Here is a 22536-nt window from a genome sequence, read left to right as displayed (position 1 = left end):
ACCAACATGATGAATTATGCAGAGCGAAACTTTTTAGGGAGGTGAAAGATTTGAATGTTGTATAATTGGCATATATATGTATATGTATATGTATATGTATATGTATATGTATATGTATGTGTGTATATATATATGTGTGTATATATATATGTATATATATATATGTATATATATATATATGTATATATATATATATATATATATATATATATATATATATATATATATATATATATATATAGATATATATATATATATAGAGGATTTCTCTTGATTTGTATTTGTTTTGGAACATTTTGGGGAATTGAGTCTCCAACAAGGACTCTCCACCCAACCATAGATAGTTATAGCCAAAGCTCTCTTGCAACTATCACCCTCGAGCCAGATTCTAGAGTCTGGGGGGTTTTTCTTGTGAATCAAACATGGCCGACTAATGAAGAAGGAACCATATATTTTGTCATATGTTTCCACAACTGAGTTGTAGAAAAACGAGTGCACTGAGGCACTATGGTTTCACCCACATATAGGGACTCAAGTACCAAAAACCAAGTAAATAAGTAGCAAAGACTCTTCAAAAAACTTCCAGGAATATTTCTCCACCCGAGGCGTCAGGAATCTCTGAGAATGAACATCTCCACCTTTTAGGTCATGGTGACTTGAGAGGCAATTCCTCCTCACCTGAATGCTTTCTTCGAGACTCCAATTAACTAGAAATGTGTCCCCTACCTTCATTGCTCTGCTCTAGTACTCAATGCGCATTTCTCGCCCTCATTTTCTTAAAGAGTCCTCGGACTCCTTATTTCTCCCTTTCTCAAATTAACCTCCTATGTCCTTGCTACTAACACAATCATATCTCCATAAATTTCGTCCTCTCTGCCTTATAAATTTTTCCTGAGGTAGCATGGTGTTCGTCCTTCTTTGCAAGTCAATTTAATTCAAGAACTAGGCCATTTAAGGCTCAACAAATAACCTTTAATGACTGTAGCAAATAGTTCATATTTCCTACAAAAAGGAAACCTTGAACATCCCAAGCAAGTAACCTCCTCAGCTCTGGAATCTGTATCCCTTGACTCAACCCATTTTAACTTTTAAAATACAATTGCATGATGTAATTACATGGCAAAAAATCAAGCCAATTTCGGGATAAGGTGCTCACCTTCTTAACCCCTCCTCTCATTTCCTTACTTTCTTTAATTAGCTGGAAGTGGTTTTTCCTCTATTCCCTCCTAGATTTTGAGCCTTGTCTCGTTTCATTCCTCTTGTCTTTCTTCTCCTTCCCCTTATTTTTAATTGAATCCCTAAAAGACCTTGGGTTCTTCTTTCCATGTAATATTATTTTGTAGATTTTAATTATTGGAGTTGTTGAGGGAAGACCAATTTATAAAGACCAATTTATAAACTTTCACTATCTTCAGTGGTGTTATGTGTTTTGTTTATTTATTTAATTTCAATATTTATACAACATGTAAATAACATTTATAATAATGTGTAATTCCATTCATGCTGGACATGGAGTTGATATGTGCCATTTATAAAAATATTAAGAACAAAAAAAAAATCAATATTGACCATAAATAAAATATTTCAATATCTACCTTGATAGAAATATGAAGAAGACGTATAACTCCTTCAATTTTAAATTTAATAGATCCATCTCATATTGTTTTAAACAATCCAAAAAAAACCAAAATTAAATATAAATAAGACAAAGCTTAGGTAAATCTTTACACATATACGATGATGATATTTTTAACATATCTTTACTAAATTACTTTATATCAAAAGAATATTGCAAATTTTAAAAATTAAAAATAAACATAATTTATAGATATTTAAAAAATGAAAATAATTCTTAAAAAAAACATTTTAATGAAAAATAATAACAAGACTAATATAAATAGAATTTTAATTTTTTAACAATTTTTATAATAGATAATAAAATTAAAATGAATTTTCCCATGTGAAAATAGATATATAAATTGGGGATAATATATTTTAAACACTTTTTTATTTAAATATTTTACATCACTAAGTTATTATTAAATTTACCTAAATCACAAACTTATTATATATGGGAAAAATAATAAGAAACATAAATTTATAAATATTAAAAAAAATGGTTTAAACACTTTTTTTTATTTAAATATTTTATATCTCTAAGTTATCATTAAATTTACCTAAATCACAAACTTATTATATATTGGAAAAATAATAAGAAACATAAATTTATAAACATTAAAAAAATGGTTTATATATAAAATTTAAATTTTATTAAAATTAAATATTAACCTTTTAGTATTATTTTAATACAACAGTTTTAGAAAGTTTTTTATTGAATTTCCTTAAATAAAAAAATCTATTACACATTAAAAAAAGTAAAAATAAACATAATTTTATAAATATTCTTCTGGTTAACAAAATCAAAATTAAAGCAAAGAGCGACAAGTGTTCCTTTAATCGTGCCTCTCTACGTCTAATTCCACGTCTTCATTGACAACATTACCACCATGTCTACGGCTCTGTATGCAACTACTTTCCCTCTGAAACACTAACCTTTGATATACGTTACGTTTAGATGAGGTGTTGTGCAGAAAAAACCTTCAACAGTACTCAAGTACAAAGCAATGATGTCACCATTTCACAATATATCCTCTGCGCAATTTGCAATTTGTGTGCGAAGATGATGTGGACTATAAACAACAAAAAATATATACCGCTACTCACTGTCATGTACACCATAAAAACAAACTATTATATTCGGTGTGATGTACATCATAAAAGCAAAGATATGATCAGAGACATGCAACTGTAATATGAGAATTTTAATAAAATGGTGTTGTTAATTGTTATTAGCTAACATACCTTATATTTAAGAATTAGAAACTCCCAATGAAATGGAGACACATTTTTAAGCGGAAATAAAATATGAAGACAGGCATGGTATGATGATAATGGCATGGCCTTCGTTGACAACAATTCCCCACCCTTCAATTTCACAAAATGAATTTGTGCACCAATGTGGTTGTCCTCACACTTTAATGTTGCAGCCCCCACACAACGTCACTGCTTTTGGGCTCACCTTACGTGACCGACCCAACAGGAAAGATCCATTTTATTCAATAGCTTTCATCGGAATTAAAATAGACACGTAGCAAACCAAATACCTAGTGCGCTCCATGACCCGTCAACGAAGACAAATGCGTGCAAAATGAAATGAAATACGCTCGAAATGAAGTGAAATGCGGCAGGGAGGGAGCAGTATAAATGGCAGGTTGGTTGAAGTGTGGAGGCGTGAAGAGATGGGCATGGGCGGTAGCCGGGAGGGGATTTGAAGCACGCCCAACACGCTCATTGTCTGTCTCTGGAAACGATCTGTTGAAGAATCGTCCTCCGTGGCAAATCAAGAAAACAAATTAGAGTATTGATAGGGATGGAAGTGGTAAGTGGCGACTACATGATCAAGAACGCCTCTCACTGGTTTGGATCGAATTGCATGGATAGATCATATCCGATGTCGTCGTCAGGGAGTATAAACATAGAGCTGTGGGAAGAAGACCTGTGGCCTGTCGACATAGAGCTGGATGCTGATCTTGAAGGTGTCGAAGCTGATAGCAAAGATAAGAATTGTAACGACGGTCAATTTGAATCCTCGTCGTACGCCGGGATCCGACATCATCATCAATCGGCGCCCGTTAACGTGCCGGACTGGAGCAAAATACTGGGAGTCGACAGCCGGAAAGAGCAGTACGCCGATGCCGACGATTTCGACATGGCCGGCGACGAGGAGGAGGAGAGGCTACCACCGCACGAGTACCTGGCGAGGGAGCACGCCCGCTGTCGGATTTTTAATACATCCTCCGTCTGGCTAGGGGTCGGGCTGAAGAGCCGAGACATGAACCGGGTTCGAAACGCGGTGTGGCAGCAAACCGGATTTCTTGGCTGAAAAATAGCAGTCTTCCTCTAAATTGAATGCGAACGAAAGTTCTTTTGTTGTGAAATAGCTATCTTTAAAGAGAAAGATCTTTCTTTCTATAATTATTTTTGCTTTATTGCATGAATGATGAATTTTGTATACTTCCGGATTTTCTTTGCATAAATATTTTTGCTTTACTGCATTAATGATGAATTTTGTATAGTTCCAGGCTCCCAGCTAAGGAGATCCTGACTGGTTTTCTATACATAGATTACGAAGAATATTTCGCAATTCCGAAGTCTTTCAGGGTTGGAGTTGTTATTTTGTCATATAATCAAATTGAATATATCTATATATAATTGAATTTAATAAAAAATCGCAGTGGGACAAAATTATTATTTAATAAAAATAGAGTTTTTTTATTTTTATTTATTTAATTAATTAATTTTATTCAATAATTGTGGTTAATCATAATGGGTTTATAGTCGAATGGAATGTTTTTATCCTCTTTTTTAAATATAGGAAAATAAGTCTTTGCATCTAAAGTTTAGGAAACCTTGTTTCACTACTAGATTTAGGAGTTTGTCTATATGAGGGATGAGGAAAAATCTTCCCAATTTGAGAATTTCAACTTGGTCACCTTCAATATCCCTAGCTTCCCCATTAGCGAGTTTTTTAATCCCAAACTCAATGTCTTCCAAAGAGAATATATCCTCCTCTATACTAGTGTTCGAGATGGTTCCTATGGTGTCAGGGGAATCATAAAGATTCTTAACATAGATATGCCAGTTCTCTAAAGGGATAAACTTATTTTCTTTTGTTTTAGAAGAAGTATTTTCCTCCAAAGCTTTATGGCCTCAACTTTAGAAAGGTGAAGAAGATGTTTGCCTCCTATTTATATAGGATCTTTTCTTCCTTTTGATATGACCTTTGTATATATTTATTTTTTCAAGATTTAGAGTCTTGTTGGGAGCATATCTAATCACTTTTTTGGAAAATTTACAATTATCATCATACTAAGGGTTGGAACTTCTATTACTCTTTTTATATGACACCTCATTAGAGAACTTGTTAATTGTAATTGTAAGGGTTGTAGTAAACATGTGGTAGATGTGATCAATGTTATTATTATACATTAGGCAATTTAAATCACAATTTGAATCGTTTAAGAAGATATCCACTTTATTTCTCACAATTCTCCTGCATTTGGATAGTATGAAAGTCAAGGTTTCGAGTTAAGGTTAAAGGTTTATGGTCAAAATCAAGCTTGTGGTTGTTTAGGAGGTCAAAATTTACAATACAATTGAGAACATGGATATCCACAACACTACTACCAAACCCATAAATACAAGTCATTTGGCTAGAGGTTAACCACTTGTTAATTCCATTACAAATTAGTAAGTCTTGAAAACTACCAAGTATAGAGGTTCAGCTCTGTGCTAAATTGAATATGCCAAATTGAATCTACCGTACTATTCAAAATTTAGAATTTAGTTGCTATTATTTGATTTAAAAGGTTTTGTTTTAAAACATTTTGTTTTGTGAAGTAGTTGAGATTTTATTTTTTTTTAAATAATTATTTATAATATATTTTAAAAGATTTAAAATATTTTTTTAAATTTTAGGATTTAGTTAGGATTTTTAAAAACAATTATGTAAAATATAAAAATTAGTTAGTATGATTATATTTAGAATATTTTGTTTTCCTTATACTTTCTAAATTAATTTTGAAAATTTCAAAAATTTTAAATAAAATTCATAAATTAGTTATTATAATTATATTTATTAGAGTTTATTTTCCATAAAAATTAATTAATTAGGATGATTTGAAACTCATGTTAATTTGGAAAAGATATTAAAAAGAAATATTTTTATTAAAAATTAGTGTTGTTTAGATAAGGTGTAGTCTTAGATTTATATTCTGTTGGTAATAGGGAGGATTTCATATTAATGATAATTTGGAGATATTAAAAAATATAATTATATTAAAATTCGACATGATGTAATACTTCTCAATAAATGTGAAAATATTTTAGCTACTTTTATTAAATTCGTAATTTATGGGGCATGTTAAGGGTCTGATATGAATAAGTCAGGAACATGAATGTTTTCTAATTATCATTAATAAAAAAAATTAATAGTCAGCCATAAAATGATGGAAAAAATATGTTGAAAAAAAGGTTCACATTTTAGATAGTTCAAAGGAATTGGTGGGCAAAGGTAGTTACCTAAATTCCTCCTGTAGAGATAATGATTTGAGTTACAGAAAAAGGAGCCAAGAGACGAGAGGGAAAAACCTGAGGTAACGTTGTGAACTTGGAGCCTGTTAGAGGGACCCAAGTGATGAAAGTGATTTTTTTTAGGTAGATTCCCTCATAACATGACATTGTTCAAATCGAATCGCATGGATATATATATCAGTTAGTCGATATCTGATGTCATCAGGGAGTATAAATGAGCTTTGGCAAGAAGACCTCTAGCCTGTCAACATAGAGGATACCGATCTTGAAGGTGTCCAAGATCGCAAAGATAAGAATTGTTACGATGGTCAATTTAAATCCTCGTCGTATGTCGAGATCCAACATCATCATCAATCACTGCCCGTTAATGTGTCGGACTAAAGCAAACTAATGGGAATCAACAGTCAGAAAGAGAAGTACCCTGATCACTGAGATTTCAATATAGTCGTAACGAGGTGTTGATGGTGTTGGACCCGTCAACATTCAGGGGATCACCCTGATATGAAGTACCAACTAGACCTCACATTGTTTGGTGTAGGAGTCCCATCCAGTATGATGGCTCGGTTGCCATTGTCTTAAGGATTTGCCTCAAGTCTTGCTTGTTAGCACAGGAGAGTGGACTGCTTTGTCTTCGGGAAGTCACGTTCGCGTGCCTGGTGAGTGTAAGTGTATGATCCAGGTGGATATTGGTGGCCACCTGCCAAGTCCACCTGGACCCCCACCATTGTCTTTCTCAGCATTTTCAGTTTCCTTAATTATAGCACAACTTACTATTTTTAGCAGTTTTTCGGGTCCTGAAATTCCGGAGCCACTTTGAGGCCCTAAACGACGTTTTTTAGGGAATCCGGGGGCAACATGGGTCCATGGAATGGACCGATGTTGCTCGTTCCAACAATGGTAGTGCTCGGATAGATCTTTCTAACGAGCTATTGTACGCATCAAACGGAGATCGTATGCCAAAGTTACGACCTTGGGAAGTTGATGTACCAATTTACCCCAAACGGGGCCCATAGTTTGGCGTTTCATCTCCTAGGGTTAGGTTTTGGAATGTTAAGGGTTTTCCATTGTTTCTCAACAATAAATAGGCCTTCGAGCCTCATTGTAACACAGTTCAGAGGCATGTAGCCACCACATCTCTTCTCAGAGATAAGCTACCATCGCCCTAGCTGGTTTATTTCCATTTCTGGTTGTAAGCATATTTCAGTATTTTCCATTAATGAAATGAAGTATTATTTCCGCTGCATCTTTGTGTATATGGTTATCTCTGTAATTTGTTGCGTTCCTGTTTAAATCCGGATCAGTGGTATCAGAGTGGTCTGCTTTTTCTCTGTTTTTCTTTGCATGTCCCCAACAAGGTCGGGATATAAGGAGTTAGGGCTTGAACTGGTTGAACCTTTACAAGACCAGCCTCGCAAATCCTGACGGCCTCCCATGGCGGATGAGAAGAAAGACGAGGGGGCAGGAGATCCCATCAAAATCTTGCTCGAAGAAGCCCTCGAGTGACAACGGAACGCGATGATGGACAGCTTTGCCCAGATCCTTCAGCGGCTACCCAGAAGCGACGCATCGGCTTCCAGCAGCTACTCTGGAAACGCCACACCCTTTAAGGTACAAGTTAATCTTGAAATCCCCATATTCGAGGGTCAGATAGACGCAGAAGCCGTAGATAAATGGTTAAATCTGCTAGAGGGTTATTTTTCTGTTCATGAATTTTCGAGTCGGGAAAAGATTGTTTTTGCTCTTCTCAAAGCAGCCTCCCATGTCAAGGACTGGTGGGAAACCTACTGCGGGCAGAAGGATGAAAGTACTGGCTCACTATTTTCAGCCGCACCGACCTGGAATTCATTCCGGGATGCCATCAAGGAGCAGTACTACCCTGTTGGAAGCTATGAGGATGAATACATAAAGTGAACCACGCTGCGGCAGGGAAGGGACCAAGACATGCCCGAGTTCACCAATCTTTTCCATACCCTTCGCACAAAGTTGGGTATCAAGGATTCGGAGCAACATTTGATACTCAAATACCGTGGCTGCCTGCACAAGTACATCTAGGAAGAAATACAATTCCTGAACATCTCCTCGCTCGGCGCAGCATACCGATATGCCGTCAAGGTCGAGCAGAAGTTTAAACAAAAGAAGCGAGACTTTGGATCTGCGAATCTAAAGCAGGGGAAAGGTGCCCCTAAACCACAGAACAAAGGACAAAGCCAAGGCGGGATAGCCCAAGACAACCAGTCGAAGCTGCAAGCAAAGAACAGCGCCGCGAAGCCAAGAAAGGACACTGGAAAATGGTGTGAGTTCCATAAGATCTCCACTCACAACACAAGTGAGTGTCGGGCCAAGCAGTCACTGGTGGCTGAACTAAGGGTTTCAGAATCAGATGCATGTTCCGACTTTGAGTCAGAACCCGATAAGGGGAATGAAAAAGGGAAGCAGATCATTGATGTGGATCCCAATGCCACTGTTGCTACCGCCAAGATCTAGAAAAATGAACCCGAAGATCCAGAGGAGGAGGAGCGTCTCTTCCACTCCCAGATGTGGGTAAAGGGCTCCCCGATACAGTTCATTGTTGATAGTGGGAGTCAAAAGAACCTCATTTCGGCAGAGGTCGTGAAGCGGTTGGGCTTACCGACCACAGCACATCCACAACCATACACCATTGGGTGGCTTCACCAAGGACGAGATCTTCGCGTGAGCCAGCAGTGTCGCCTTCCATAAAACATCAAGCCCTTCACGGATGAGGTATTGTGTGACATTGCTCCCCTTGAAGTTTGTGATGTATTACTAGGACAACCATACTTGTGGAAGCGACATGCTGTGTATGAATCAAGGCCCCGTGCTGTTATTATTACATTGGGAAATAAGTTGTACAGGATACCAGAGGTAGCACCACCTACCGCCATCTCTTTGATTACTGCAAAACAATGCAGTAAGATCATTTCCAAAACCAGGAAATTTGTTTTCTTGATGATACGCCCTCAAGGAAAGAAGAAGACAGTGGCCGCGGCATCCAGACGGGGTCCCTCTGCACGACAACTATAGATGGACAAGGTTGTGGAGGAGTACGAGGACATCTTCACCTCCCCTGCAGGGGTTCCTCTGCACTGTCAAGTCAAGCACTCCATCGATCTGACCCCAGGTGCGTCGCTACCTAATGGACCAATTTATCGGTGCTCCGTTCTGGAGAACGATGAAATCAAGAGGCAGATTCAGGAGCTCCTGCAGAAAGGTCACATCCGTTCGAGTTCATCACCTTGTGGGAGCCCGATCGTGTTGGTACAGAAGAAGGATGGGACGTGGAGACTCTGTATTGACTATCGGGTGCTGAACAAGATCACCATCCGTAATAGGTACCCGATCTCGCGGATTGATGACCTCCTAGACCAACTAAATGGGGCGAAATATTTCAGCAAGATCGATCTGAAGTCATGATATCACCAGGTACCAATCGAACCCTCTAATGTGTGGAAGACTGCCTTCAAATCCAAGGAGGGCCTTTTCGAATGGTTGGTTATGCCTTTCGGATTGACAAATGCTCCTGCAACCTTCATGAGGCTAATGGATGACATCTTGCGGCCATTCACCAACTCCTTTGTAGTAGTATACTTGGATGACATTCTGATCTTCAGCCAGAGTTGGGAAGAGCACCTCCACCACATCCGACAGGTTCTCCAAACACTGCGACAACACAAGCTATGTGCCAATTTGGAGAAATGCACTTGTGGCATGACCCAGGTTCAGTGTCTCGGATACATCATTGATGAACAGGGGGTGCATGTCGATCCAGCCAAGATCCAAGTCATTCGGGATTGGCCCACTCCAACCACTCTAACAGAGCTCCGCAGCTTTCTAGGTCTTGCCAACTTCTACCGCAGGTTTGTGTTGGGGTTTTCTCATATTTCTTGGCCCTTGAGTCAAGTCACCAAGGGAGGGGCGAAAGCAAAATTCTTTTGGTCTGAATCTCAACAGAAGGCATTCATGGAGTTGAAGGATCGCCTCTGCACGGCACCAGTGCTCGCGTTACCAGATTTACAACAACCATTTGAGGTCGAGACAGATGCCTCTGACTATGCTATTGGGGCAGTCCTTACTCAACATGGACATCCAGTGGCATATCACAGTGAAACACTTTCAGACACAGTCTGGAAGTACCCCACTTATGATAAAGAGATGTATTCCATTGTACAGGTCTGCCGACAATGGAAGCATTACATTTTGCGGAAGGAAACGGTCATCCACACAGACCACCGACCCCTGCAGTTCATACAGACCCAAGGGAAATTGCAGAATGATCGCCATCAGAAGTGGTCTACATACCTGCAACAGTTCCACTTGAATATCAAGTATAAGAAGGGAAGCACCAATAATGTTGCAGATTGCCTCAGTTGACCACCGATCATGGCGTTAACCACTGTGCTCAACTCTTGTGGGCACGAGACTTCTGATTGGCCACTTCTCTACAAAAGCGACCCAGAATTTGGCCACACATACCAGACACTCTTGGAGGGTCGGCATGTTCCAGATTTTCACCTCCAGGATGCCCTATTATGCCACCTCGGTCACCTTTGTGTTCCTTCAAGCGAGCGTGCCAAGATGATTTGGGAAGCACACTACAGTCGGGCTGCTGGGCATTTCGGGGTTGAGAAAATAGTGGCAGTACTGCAAAATTATTTCTATTGGCCGAATCTTCGACAGGATGTTGGGAAGTACATCAGATCATGTACTGCCTGTGCCATTGCCAAACCGACCATTAAGAAGCACGGCCTCTATACCCCGTTGCCTACCCCTAGTCGACCTTGGGAATCCATCTCCATGTATTACATGTCAGGCCTTCCTCCCACTAAGCATGGAAATGACTGTGTTTTTGTGGTCGTCGACAGGTTCTCGAAGATGGTCATTATGGTGGCCTGCAAGAAGAATATCACAGCAGAAACCACTGCTAAACTCTTCTTTGAACGAGTGTGGGTGCACTTTGGGATCCCACAGTCTATCATCTCAGATCGGGACAGTCGGTTTCTCAGCACATTTTGGTCCAGTCTCTGGTCAATGCTGGACAAAACTCACGAAGTCCACAGCCTTCCATCCTCAAACTGATGGCCAGACAGAGGTTGTCAATAGGATGATTGTGCACACTCTGCGCATGTATAACTCAAAGCATCCACGCATATGGGACGAGAGCCTCCCCTATGTTCAGCACAGCTACAACCGAGCTCTTCACAGCTCCACTGGCCATAGTCCTTTTCAGGTGGGTTTGGGATTCCAGCCACTATGCCCCATTGATGTGGCCATGCCACTTGCAGCTACTCACATAAATTCAGCTCATGTCCAGTCCGAAACAGATAAGGCCACCAGCTTCATTGAGCGCATACAACATATTCGCCAGCAGGTCCATGACATTCTTGAGAAATCAAATGCCAAGTACAAGCAGCGACATGATCAACATCGGGTGCCACACAAGTTTCAGGTGGGCGACAAAGTCTGGTTGCATTTGCAAAAGGAACGCCTTACTGGAGCCTATCGAAAATTGAGACCACTCCGATATGGTCCTTACACCATTACTAAGGCTATGGGAGACAATGCATTTGAGCTCAGCATTCCTCCATTCCTTGGCCTGCACCCAGTGTTCAATGTGGACCGCCTTCGGCCATACTTTCCACCATTGCTAGACACATCCGACATTGCAGAACAGCTCAAACCCACAGAATTAAATCCAGATTGCATGGAACAAGCTGCAACTGATCGGATCATGCACACACAGATCAAGAACACTCGCCAACAGAATATCCAACTTTATCAAGTTGTCAAAGCAGGCCAACTCCTTCAGCAGGGCAAGTGGTTCACCAGGGAACAAGTTCAGCAAAAGTTTCCTCATCTCATGGAGGAGCTCAACGCAATGGGGACCATTGCTTCCTAAGGGGGGAGGAATGATCCAGGTGGATATTGGTGGCCACCTGGACCCCCACCATTGTCTTTCTTAGCATTTTCAGTTTCCTTAATTATAGCACAACTTACTATTTTTAGCAGTTTTTTGGGTCTTGAACTTCCGGAGCCGTTTTGAGGCCCTAAACGACGTTTTTTGGGGAATCTGGGGGCAACATGGGTCCATGGAATGGACCGATGTTGCCCGTTCCAACAATGGTAGTGCTCGGATAGATCTTTCTAACGAACTATTGTACGCGTCAAACGGAGATCGTATGTCAAAGTTACGACCCCGGGAAGTTGATGTACCAATTTACCCCAAACAGGGCCCACAGTTTGGCGTTTCATCTCCTAGGGTTAGGTTTTGGAATGTTAAGGGTTTTCCATTGTTTCTCAACAATAAATAGGCCTTCGAGCCTCATTGTAACACAGTTCAGAGGCATGTAGCCACCACATCTCTTCTCAGAGATAAGCTACCATCGCCCTAGCTGGTTTATTTCCATTTCTGGTTGTAAGCATATTTCAGTATTTTCCATTAATGAAATGAAGTATTATTTCCACTGCATCTTTGTGTATATGGTTATCTCTGTAATTTGTTGCGTTCCTGTTTAAATCCGGATCAGTGTACTTGTATCAATGTTTCTTTTGTTGTGAGGGGAAGAGAGTGATGGTGAGTTCCAGGTTGAAATGGATCAGTCCCAACTCGGTTAGGAACACAAAACACAAAAGGACATACACAACTTCCACAGAGCAGCCAACTCGGATGCGGTAGTCACAACATACAAGGTATGATAACACGTACAACACTCACAGATCAGTCTGAACGAGTGCAACAATTGTTACAACAAGTTTCATGTGAAAGGTTTGTCTGATGTCCGATAGAGCAGTCGACACAAACGGAACAACATTAACAACATATACAACACATTTCCATTAATCGATTATGCATTAGAACAAATGAATCAATTCAGATGTAGAGCACAGGTTAAAGCAACATGCATTACAAGTGTTAAAGATCAATCTCACAACAAATACAATACATGTGTGAAAACGTGTTGGCCTGTTAACAGGCTTCTGAACTAAGCGAAATTTCCAAGACAGATCATTACACCATACATCACTAACCCCGTTAACAGGGCGTTGGAGCCACTACTTACTCAAAGAAAAGATTACAAACTCTCTTGGCTATGTGGGAGGAGCTGAAGTGAAAAGTCCTTTCATGTACAAATGAGGGGGGTATTTATAACCAAGGGTGAAACTGACAATTTTGGTTGTTCGACTACTCTCATGACCATTCAACTTCCATGACTTTCCAACTTACATGAATTTATGTTTCAACATGTGGGTCTCTTGGACTTCCACGTTACATCACATTGATTAACAACAAACCCATAGTGGAGATGTGGGCAACATGACTCATGACTTGACAAGACAATGTTGGTACATTCATGCTGCTATTGGAGTGCATGTCGAGCTATAGTGCTTTTAAGTGATGGATGTCTTCATGGTGTATCATAGCTTCAACTCCGCATGGCGAAGTGCGTGGAGTCTTTGATGGTCCTTGGTTTGCTTGATGAAGCTATAGAATGTTGTTCCTTTCTTTCATGCTCGAAGGCTTGACAGGCTCACTTGCTCACGAAGGTGCATGTTCGTTGCGTTCGTCCACTTCGCATGCTTCGTTTGTTCGTCCGTTGGTGAACCTGTCCATCTGCATGTGCTCCCTTCATTCATCTCGTTCATCGTCTTGACATGTTTGTTGGTGTACCTGTATCAGCAGTCACTCATGGTGAGACGACATCGTATCCAAAACCTCCTAGTCTCCCATGACACATGATCATTAGGATGCAGGTGACCGAGAGAGGAAGTAGTGTTTTGATGCGAGATGATGGCTCCGGGCAACTATTGCTGAAAACTGCATAAGTGACTGGAAGATGGGGACAGACAATCTGAGTAAATAGTGACTGTCTGTAAGGTCTTGCTCGGTTAGGAGACAAAATTGCGCAAATTTTGGGAAGCACAGTTTGGAATGCAGGAGGGCAAGGTAGGCACACTCTATGCATTTTCCAGATCGAACAGTCAATGGGGGCTGGACAGCTAAATTTGCATAACTTTCTAGAGGAACAGACTGGGCTGCATGAAGAGTCAGTAGGTAAGGATTGCGCAGTTTTTCTGGGGAGCTGCCTGAGAGACTGGCAACCAGAACTGCACAATTCCCAGAGGGAACTACTAGTTGGTTGTTGCATCACTGGCAGCCAGAACTGTGTAATTCTCAGAGGGAGCTAGCAGTTGGCTGCTGGGGTCACTGGCAGCCAAAACTGCACAATTCCCAGAGGGAACGACTAGTTGGCTGCTGGGGTCACTGGAAGCCAAAACTGTGCAATTCTGAGAGCGAATGGGTAGTTGGCTTCTTAGTCACTGGCAATAAAAACTACGCAATTCCTGGAGGGAATAGCTAGTCTGGTGCTAGGAGCTCTGGCTGGGAAAACTGTACTAAGGCTGGGAGGCTAGCCTGGTGATCATCTCTACGCAATTTCTGAGCTGAGCTAACTTATGGGAAGTAGAAGGGCTGCTCATGAGCACTGCACAATTTTGGAGATGAACAGTCGATCGACTGTTCGGATGAATGACTGGAAAACTGCAAATTTTCTGAAGGAGACAGGGACAGAAACTTGGTGTCTATTTGGCTTGTCTACGCAATTTCCTCAGTTAGTTGAGTGGGTAAGGTCAAAGCCTCTGCATAATTTTTGAGGGGATTCAGTCCCGGGGCGACTGTCGGGTCCGACTATCCGGGTGGCCAGCATGAGCGTTGATTGAGTTGCTTGCGGGCAGCGCATCTTGAAAGAACTAGCTTGGTGCTTCTGCATTGTTTTGGTTAACAGTTGATCGAGTCGAAAGTAGGGTGATGGTCCAGCTGTCAGTGAGGAGTTTGGTTGTCAGAACTTCAGCAAAAATGACCAAGTGTGAACCGTTGAAAGATGCATAGGTGATCAGACAAACACACACTTGCATGACTTGATGACATAACGACCAAACCATCCAAATGCACATGTTCAGCATGACTGACCGACGGTGCAAGCGACAAGCGTGACACTCGTGATTGATCGTTCATGATCAAAACAACACTTGCACGACATTGAATGTGACTCTATGTGTGAGTGCGACAGATTCTTTCATGGCGAACATAACAAACACATACAAAGTCCAAAGACTTTGAGCATAACTAGAACACGGTCGCAAGCATGACTTAGACATCAACATGTAGAGACTTGAATGCAATAAACAATAAATGTGAATATAAAGACTCACACGAGCTTACAGAGTGAACCCGAGTGTGTGCAGTCATCAAGTGAAACTCTTCAAGAGAGGCTCTGAAATTGGTGCAGGCCAAAATTTTGTAGGGTGGTCGTAGTCACTACAAAACTTGGTGACACATTGGTAGAACTCCCACTTATTTGTTTTGGTTCATTGCGAGCACAATGCCTTGGTCTTTCAGGGAGTATTGAATCGTTGTGTGGGTTACTTCAGTTTCCCTGCTTACCCCCTGGACATATGCGGTTCACCCTTTTCCAACTCAGTCAGACACAATCAAAAGTTTAGCTTAGATCTCAATGTTTCAAATCTCGGAAGGGTAGTTTAGTCCACGAGTTGAAGATTTTTAGAGTATAAGTTTTCATCTTTGGTGTTGCTCTGATGTTAGCAAGCCTGAACAGTACCCCAGTCGAGTCGTGTAGGATCACACACATTTATCCACTGCTAGTGAGCCGAGTCAGTACCTTGATGGAGTTGTATGCTTCATCTCTCTGCGCAGAAAGCCTTTCTCTTCTTTCATCTTTGTATTTTTTAAGGGAACTGTGCATAGTCACTTTTTGGGGCGAAAGAGGGATCCCGACTTATTGAGAGCAAAAGAGGTTGTTCCATCAGAGAAGTGTGTAAGAACTCTGACATAGGCTTGCTCATTTAGATTTTTCCCCTTCTCCATTATCTATTAGCTTAAAGACACAAAGCAGAAGGCTAAGTATAGGCATGGGGCTTCCCAGTGTGGACACAGGTTCATGGTTGGACCAAAGCTTCCCTTACATATGGTTTGTATTTTCTGGTAGGAATTCATCGACCGAAGGTTGTAACCATGCATAGTGAAAATGGACACAAGACTGGCCAAGTTCTGTAGTGTCACAAGTCTCTTCAAATTGCAGCCACATACTCTATTCAAAAGCCAGAACATAGTAGTTGGCAACACTTATTCCAAGAAACAAAAATAGTAATATATCAAACAAACAAAATGAAAGTGAACAAAAATAGTAAACAGAATCAAACAAAGTGAAAGAAAAGATGATAAGCAAAACAAACCAAATGGAACAATAAGCAGCAAGCAGACTATGTACATGGCACAAGCGCAACCCGACCTATTGAAACTAATGTTTTAGGACTTGGTCGTTGACAACAAGATTATCAATCCTCCTATCAAGTGATTGCAAATGACACATGTGAGAGGCAAGTTTCTCGTGGAACAATGTTGATCCACCGAGCTCCGCTACCAGAACTTGGTGGCATTCCAGAAGACCTTCAAGTGAAGACAACACTATTTCAGGTACTGTGTGCAACATGAGCTCAGATGATGGAACGAGGTAGTCATTTTTATTTTGGGAAGGGTTTAAGTTTCTGAAGTCAATGCGTAAGCAGATTTTCCTAGATTTCTTATGTGTAGGATTTAAATTAGAAAACAAAGTATGATGACGAACTTTGCAAGTAATCCAAACACTTAAAATGTTAGTCAATATTTTCGGTGAAAGGAGTACAAAAAGCATGTATGTGTTACCTGTTCTTTGCTATAATGGCTTGTCTTCTCCTTTACCGGGAATCTCATGTTGGATTGTTCACATGTAGTGGGTACTCAGGGCATCATCTACTCATGGAGACCCATCCTGGTACTATTTGATCAAGTGGTTAACAATTGGTTGCTACTGTATTATATAATGTGTACCGAGATTGGCCATCTTCGGATCATGGTAGATTCCCAAGTTGCTTTGTTCAGCATAGTGTTGGTCCTTTGTGTGTTCAGCCTGAGTGCTTCAGCATCATTGTTTGTGACTTCGAACTTCAAAAAGCTTGAAATCATGCATTGTCCATTGTTTTGGATGACTGAGATACACTCGCTCTTTGAGCCATCATGTGTTCCTAATTTGTCAAGACTCATGGCCCACGTCTTGTCTGTACATGGACCATTTGGAGTGCTGGCACTAGTACTACTACCATTGTTGCTACTACTACTACTATTAGAAAAAAAAAAAACTGTACAAGTTTCATTATCGTCAGTTAGGTGAGGAAGGAGTCCCAACTTCTTGTCTGATGAGGTTTGAGTAGGTCGTGCAGGATGACACTCCAATGTCTTTTCTAGGAGGCAGTTACCAAACATGAGTTATGCAAAAGCGAATGGTTCATTCTCGCAGTTAAGGCGAGTGACATTGTGTTTCATATACCTCTCGGATAAGACCCCGATTTGGTTCCATCTTCCCTTATATGGAAGCCACATGCAAGACTAGTCTATGGCAAAGTATCCATCTAGCTTGCTGGGCCAGTCTCTACTAAGCAACAGACCATATGCTTTTGATATGTACACAACAACTATGTTGATGCACTGGTGGACTCAACTGTCATGGAATAGTCGGATGATCACATCTCGTAGTTCACCAATGGCTGGTACTAATGTTCTATCAAGTTGGATTATTCTCGTGGATGTTTCGCTCCATTGTGCATTCATCTTCTCAGCAATGGAGAGTGGCATGACATTGGTTGTCATGCCAAAATCAACCAAGCAGTTGTGGACATTATAGTTGACAACTTCGAATGAAAGTAAGAATGGGGGAAGCCTGAGTTTGCTTCTTCCATATAGAGTGTATTGAGCACAATGGATAGCGATCCAGGAGGTGTTCATGCTCCCTTTCTGGTAGAGGTTGCACTGTTTGTTATTGTTTGTCCCAGTGCACGTAGCAAGATATCTGACTGACTCTGGACTTTGGCCGACTCGAACAAACTAATGTTCACTCCAGTTTTCTTGATGTCATCGACTATGTTGTAATCCAGAGATGGTATACTCATCAAGGTGTCTGGGGTGGAACAGATGCTCCCACTATCCTACTAAGTGCTTTGTAACTTGCTGCCTATGGACATACTCTTATCCATCGTTTCTTCATGGACTTTCTTTGTGTTTGTTGCTTTGAAGCAAGTGGTGGATCGCCCTTCTTTATTAGATGTCTCACTTTCTCTTTCATCTCCTCACGTGTAGGGGGGTCCCCTTTACTCCTAAGATGGTAATGTTCATTTTTCTTTTGGAGATGCTTCTCAGTGTTCGTCTTCGAGACTACTTGTGAGCACTAGCATGCATTCACCACATGCCTAGAACTTGTTGCTTCATTAGGTGCAACCTCTTCGTTATCATCAATGTCTTCTGGTTGCTCTTGTGTGTTGCCATCCACATCGAGTGTATGAGTATAGACAGAGGTAACAAATTGTTTCCAATCTGAACAAGAGTTCTCGGGATGAAATTCTTCATGGAAGGAACAAAACTTAGGATCATCACATTGATCGAATTGGAACATAGGCTCCTGCACAAATTTGGAACTGAATCAATTGTTGCTTGATGAGCTAGTTGATGAACTTCTTTCCTATCTCTGTCTGGGCAGATGGCTACTCACGATTATGTGCATCTTCCATTCCTTAGAGTTTAGACATTTCGGTGGTCAAGTTCTTGACGAGGCGAGTTAGGGTCTCAATATCAATTTATTCCTTGTCTCTACCCTTGCTCACCATTGCTTAGGGATTTCTTCTCAAATCCTTGTAATATTTTGTTGATTCATCATCCTTTATGACTCCAATGGTGCACAAGTCTTTCTCAACAACAATAGCCTCTTTGCATCTTTCTAAAAGTGTTGGCTTCACGGCTCACTTGAAGAATTGTGCAATGGTGGTTGGCAGTGCAGACATATAATAGTCAACAATGATGGAGTAATGAGGTTTGGTGTCTGCTGCAAACTTGTTCAAAATACACATAAACCTCTAATTGAAATATTTCACTTTCTCTTTTTCCTCCATCCTAAGGCTTCCCAATTCTTTTAGTAGCATGGTTGGGGTCTTGTCATCAACAAACTTTTCAAGAAACATACATTTGAAAGAACCCCAGTTCTATATGGAGTTGGGTGGAAGGCTATGATACCAAGTAGTTGTGTGGCCATCCAAGGTACATGGAAACAGTCTACATGCTACATCGTCATAACATACGTCAAGGGTATGTAGTTGTAGGTAGAAGTTGTCTAAGTGGTCTTCTGCATCCACCACACTGTCAAGGTTGAACTTGATGTTAATTCTCTCGGGTCGCTTTGGCATCTTGTGCAAGACATTTGTGAGAGCCAATGGTCCCTGAGTCATCTATTCAAGATTTGGGTCATCCATCTCTTTGTCCTCTTCATCCTCTTCGTCTTCTTCCTCTCCTTCAAAATCTGATGGTTCCAGATCTGAGTCTGTCGGTTCATCTCCACCTCCACCTCCTCTGCTTCCTTCCCCTCTACCTCCTATACTAGAGTTCGATCCCAAGACCACAAGGATGCCTTATTTGTCCTCAAAGAAGATTGGAGGTTCCTCTCCATTTTCAATAGCTTCTTGCAAACCTTCAAGAGTATCAAGGACTGCTTCTTCTATCAATGATACAACAACTCCTGTGGGAGTGGCTTTTGGCTTCTTAGATTGTGTGGAAGATACTGTATGCTTGGTATCAGTATGACTATTTTCACGAGCTAGCGAGTGATGGGACAGATGGAGCGAAGGTGTTGATATGAAAACTCGTGTTCAATTCTGGGAGGTGAGGAGTAACCAACTTTTGAGTCATGAGAGAGGGAGTGTGAGTTACTGCCTTGACCAAATGCTTGATGAGTGAGTGTGAGAGGAATTTTATTCATATACAACTGGCTGCCCTCCTTCTAGCACCAGAAATTTTGACAGTGATGGACCTGCCAACATTTAGGGGATCACCTCGGTATGAAGTCCCAACTAGACCTCACACCATTTGGTGTGGGAGTCCCATCTAGTATGATGGTCCGATTGCCATTGTCTTAAGGATTTGCCTCAACTCTTGCTTGTCAACACATGAGAGTGGTCTTCTTTGTCTTCAGGAAGTGAGGTTCACGTGCCTGGTGAGTGTAAGTGTACTTGTGTCATTGGTTCTTTCACTGTGAGGGGAAGAGAGTGAAAGTGAGTTCCAGGTTGAAAGCGATCAGTCCCAACTTGGCTAGGAAGACATAACACAAAAGGACATACATAGCTTCTGGTGGAGCAGTCCACTCGGATGCAGGAGTCATAATATACAAGGTAATATAACACGTACAACACTCACAGATCATTCCAAACGAGTGTAATGGTTGTTATAGCAAGGTTCATGTGAAAGGTATGTCTGATGTCTGACAGGGCAGTCGACATGGACGGGACAATATTAACAACATATACAATACATTTCCATTAATAGATTATGCATTACAACAAATGAATAAGTTCAGATATAGAACACAGGTTAAAGCAACATGCATTACAAGTGTTAAAGATCAGTCTTACAACAAATACAATACATGCGTGAAAACGTGATGGCCTGTTAACAATCTTCTAAATTAAGCAAAAGTTCCAAGACACATCATTACACCATACATCACTAACCTTGTCAGCGGGGTGTTGGAGCCACTACTTACTCCTCAAATAAAATATTACACACTCTCTTGGCTATGTGGGAGGAGCTGAGGTGAAAGGTCCTTTCATGTACAAATGAGGGGGGTATTTATAGCCAAGGGTGAAACTAAACCTTGTGATTGTTCGACTACCCTCATGACTATTCGACTTCCATGAATTTTCCACTTACATGACTCTATGTTTCAACAAGTGGGTCTCTTAGACTTCCACGTGACATCACATTTATTGACAACAAGCCCATAGTGGAGATGTGGGCAACATGACTCATGACTTGACTCAACATCACTTGACATGACAATTTTGGTACATTCGTGCTGCTGCTGGAGTGCATGTTGAGCTACAGTGCTATTGAGTGATGGATGTCTTCATGGTGTATCATAGCTTCACCTCCACATGGCGAGGTGCACGAAGTCTTATATGGTCATTGGTTCAGTTGATGAAGATTTATCATGTTGTTCCTTGCTTTCATGATGGAAGGTTTGACAGGCTCACTTGTTTGCAAAGGTGCATGTTTATCACGTTCATCCACTTTGCATGCTTCGTTTGTTCGTCTATTGGTGAACATGTCCATCTACATGTGCTCCATTCGTTCCTCCCATTCATCGTATTGACATGTTTGTTGGTGTACATGTACCTGTAGTCACTCATGACAAGACGACATCAAATCCAAAACCTCCTAGTCTACCATGACACATGATCATTCAGATGCAGGTGACCAGGAAAGGTAGTAGGGTTGTGATGCAGGATGATGGCTCTAGACAACTGCTGATGAAGGCTGCACAAGAGTCACTGGAAGATGGGGACAGACAATCTGAGTCGATAGTGACTGTCTGCAAGGTCTAGCTTGGATGGGAGGAAAAATTGCGCAAATTTTGGGAAGGACAATATGGGCTACGGGAGGGCAAGGCAGGCATGCTCTATGCATTTTCGGGAATGAATAGTCAGCAGGGGCTAGACAGCCAAATTTGTGCAATTTTCGAGAGGAACAAGTTGGTCTGCATGAAGGGTCAACAAGTGGGGATTGTGTAGTTTTTCTGGGGAACTGCCAGAGAGACTGGCATCTAGAATTGTGCAATTCCTAGAGGGAATTGCCAGTTGGCTATTGGGTCACTGGCATCTAGAACTGCCCAATTCCCAGAGGGAACATCCAGTTGGTTGTTGGGGTCACTGGCATCCAAAACTACACAATTCCTAGAGGGAACTTCCAGTTAGCTACTCGGGTCACTAGAAGCCAAAATTGTACAATTCCCAGAGGGAACTGGGAGTTGGTTGCTCAGTCATTGGCAATAAAAATTTCACAATTCCTGGAGGGAACGTGAAGTCTGCTACTAGGAACTACTGGTTGGGAAAACTACACTGAGATCGGGAGACTGACCTATCGATCATCTCTCTGCAATTTCTGAGCTGAGTTGACTGATGGGCAGTGAAAGGCCTACTCATGAGCACCGCACCATTTTTGAGATGAACAGTCAGTCGACTGTCTAGATGACTCACTGGGAAAACTGCACAATTTTCTGAATGAGATAGCGACGAGCACTTGGTGTCTATCTGGCTTGTCTGTGCAATTTCCTTAATTAGTTGAGTGGGTAATGTCAAAGGCCTCTACACAATTTTTGAGGGGAGATAGTCCCGGGGTGACTGCCAGGTCCGACTCTCTAGGTGGCCAGTATGAGTGTTGATTGAGTTACTTGCCGAAAATGCAGCTTGAAAGAACTAAATTGGTGCTTCTGCGTCGTT

General features: G+C 41.1%; 1 protein-coding gene across 1 annotated transcript; it reads left to right on the top strand.

The window, feature by feature from the left end:
* Window positions 1-3306: 3306 nt before the first annotated feature.
* Window positions 3307-3949, top strand: LOC149184565 (protein S40-7-like). The gene has a single exon (XM_089418939.1). The coding sequence runs from the start codon at window positions 3431-3433 to the stop codon at window positions 3941-3943; it is 513 nt and encodes a 170-aa protein (XP_089275065.1). The 5' UTR covers window positions 3307-3430; the 3' UTR covers window positions 3944-3949.
* Window positions 3950-22536: the final 18587 nt, after the last annotated feature.

Source organism: Pinus tabuliformis, chromosome 3_2 (assembly GCF_031772625.1).
Source record: "Pinus tabuliformis cultivar Carrire ecotype Pingquan chromosome 3_2, CPIR1, whole genome shotgun sequence".
NCBI classification, from domain to species: domain Eukaryota; kingdom Viridiplantae; phylum Streptophyta; class Pinopsida; order Pinales; family Pinaceae; genus Pinus; species Pinus tabuliformis.
Note: the sequence above shows the minus strand (reverse complement) of the source record. Positions and strands in the feature narration are given on the sequence as shown.

Coding starts and splice junctions, on each gene's coding strand:
- LOC149184565 (XM_089418939.1), top strand. CDS start 3,431: ATGGAAGTGGTAAGTGGCGACTACATGATCAAGAACGCCTCTCACTGG.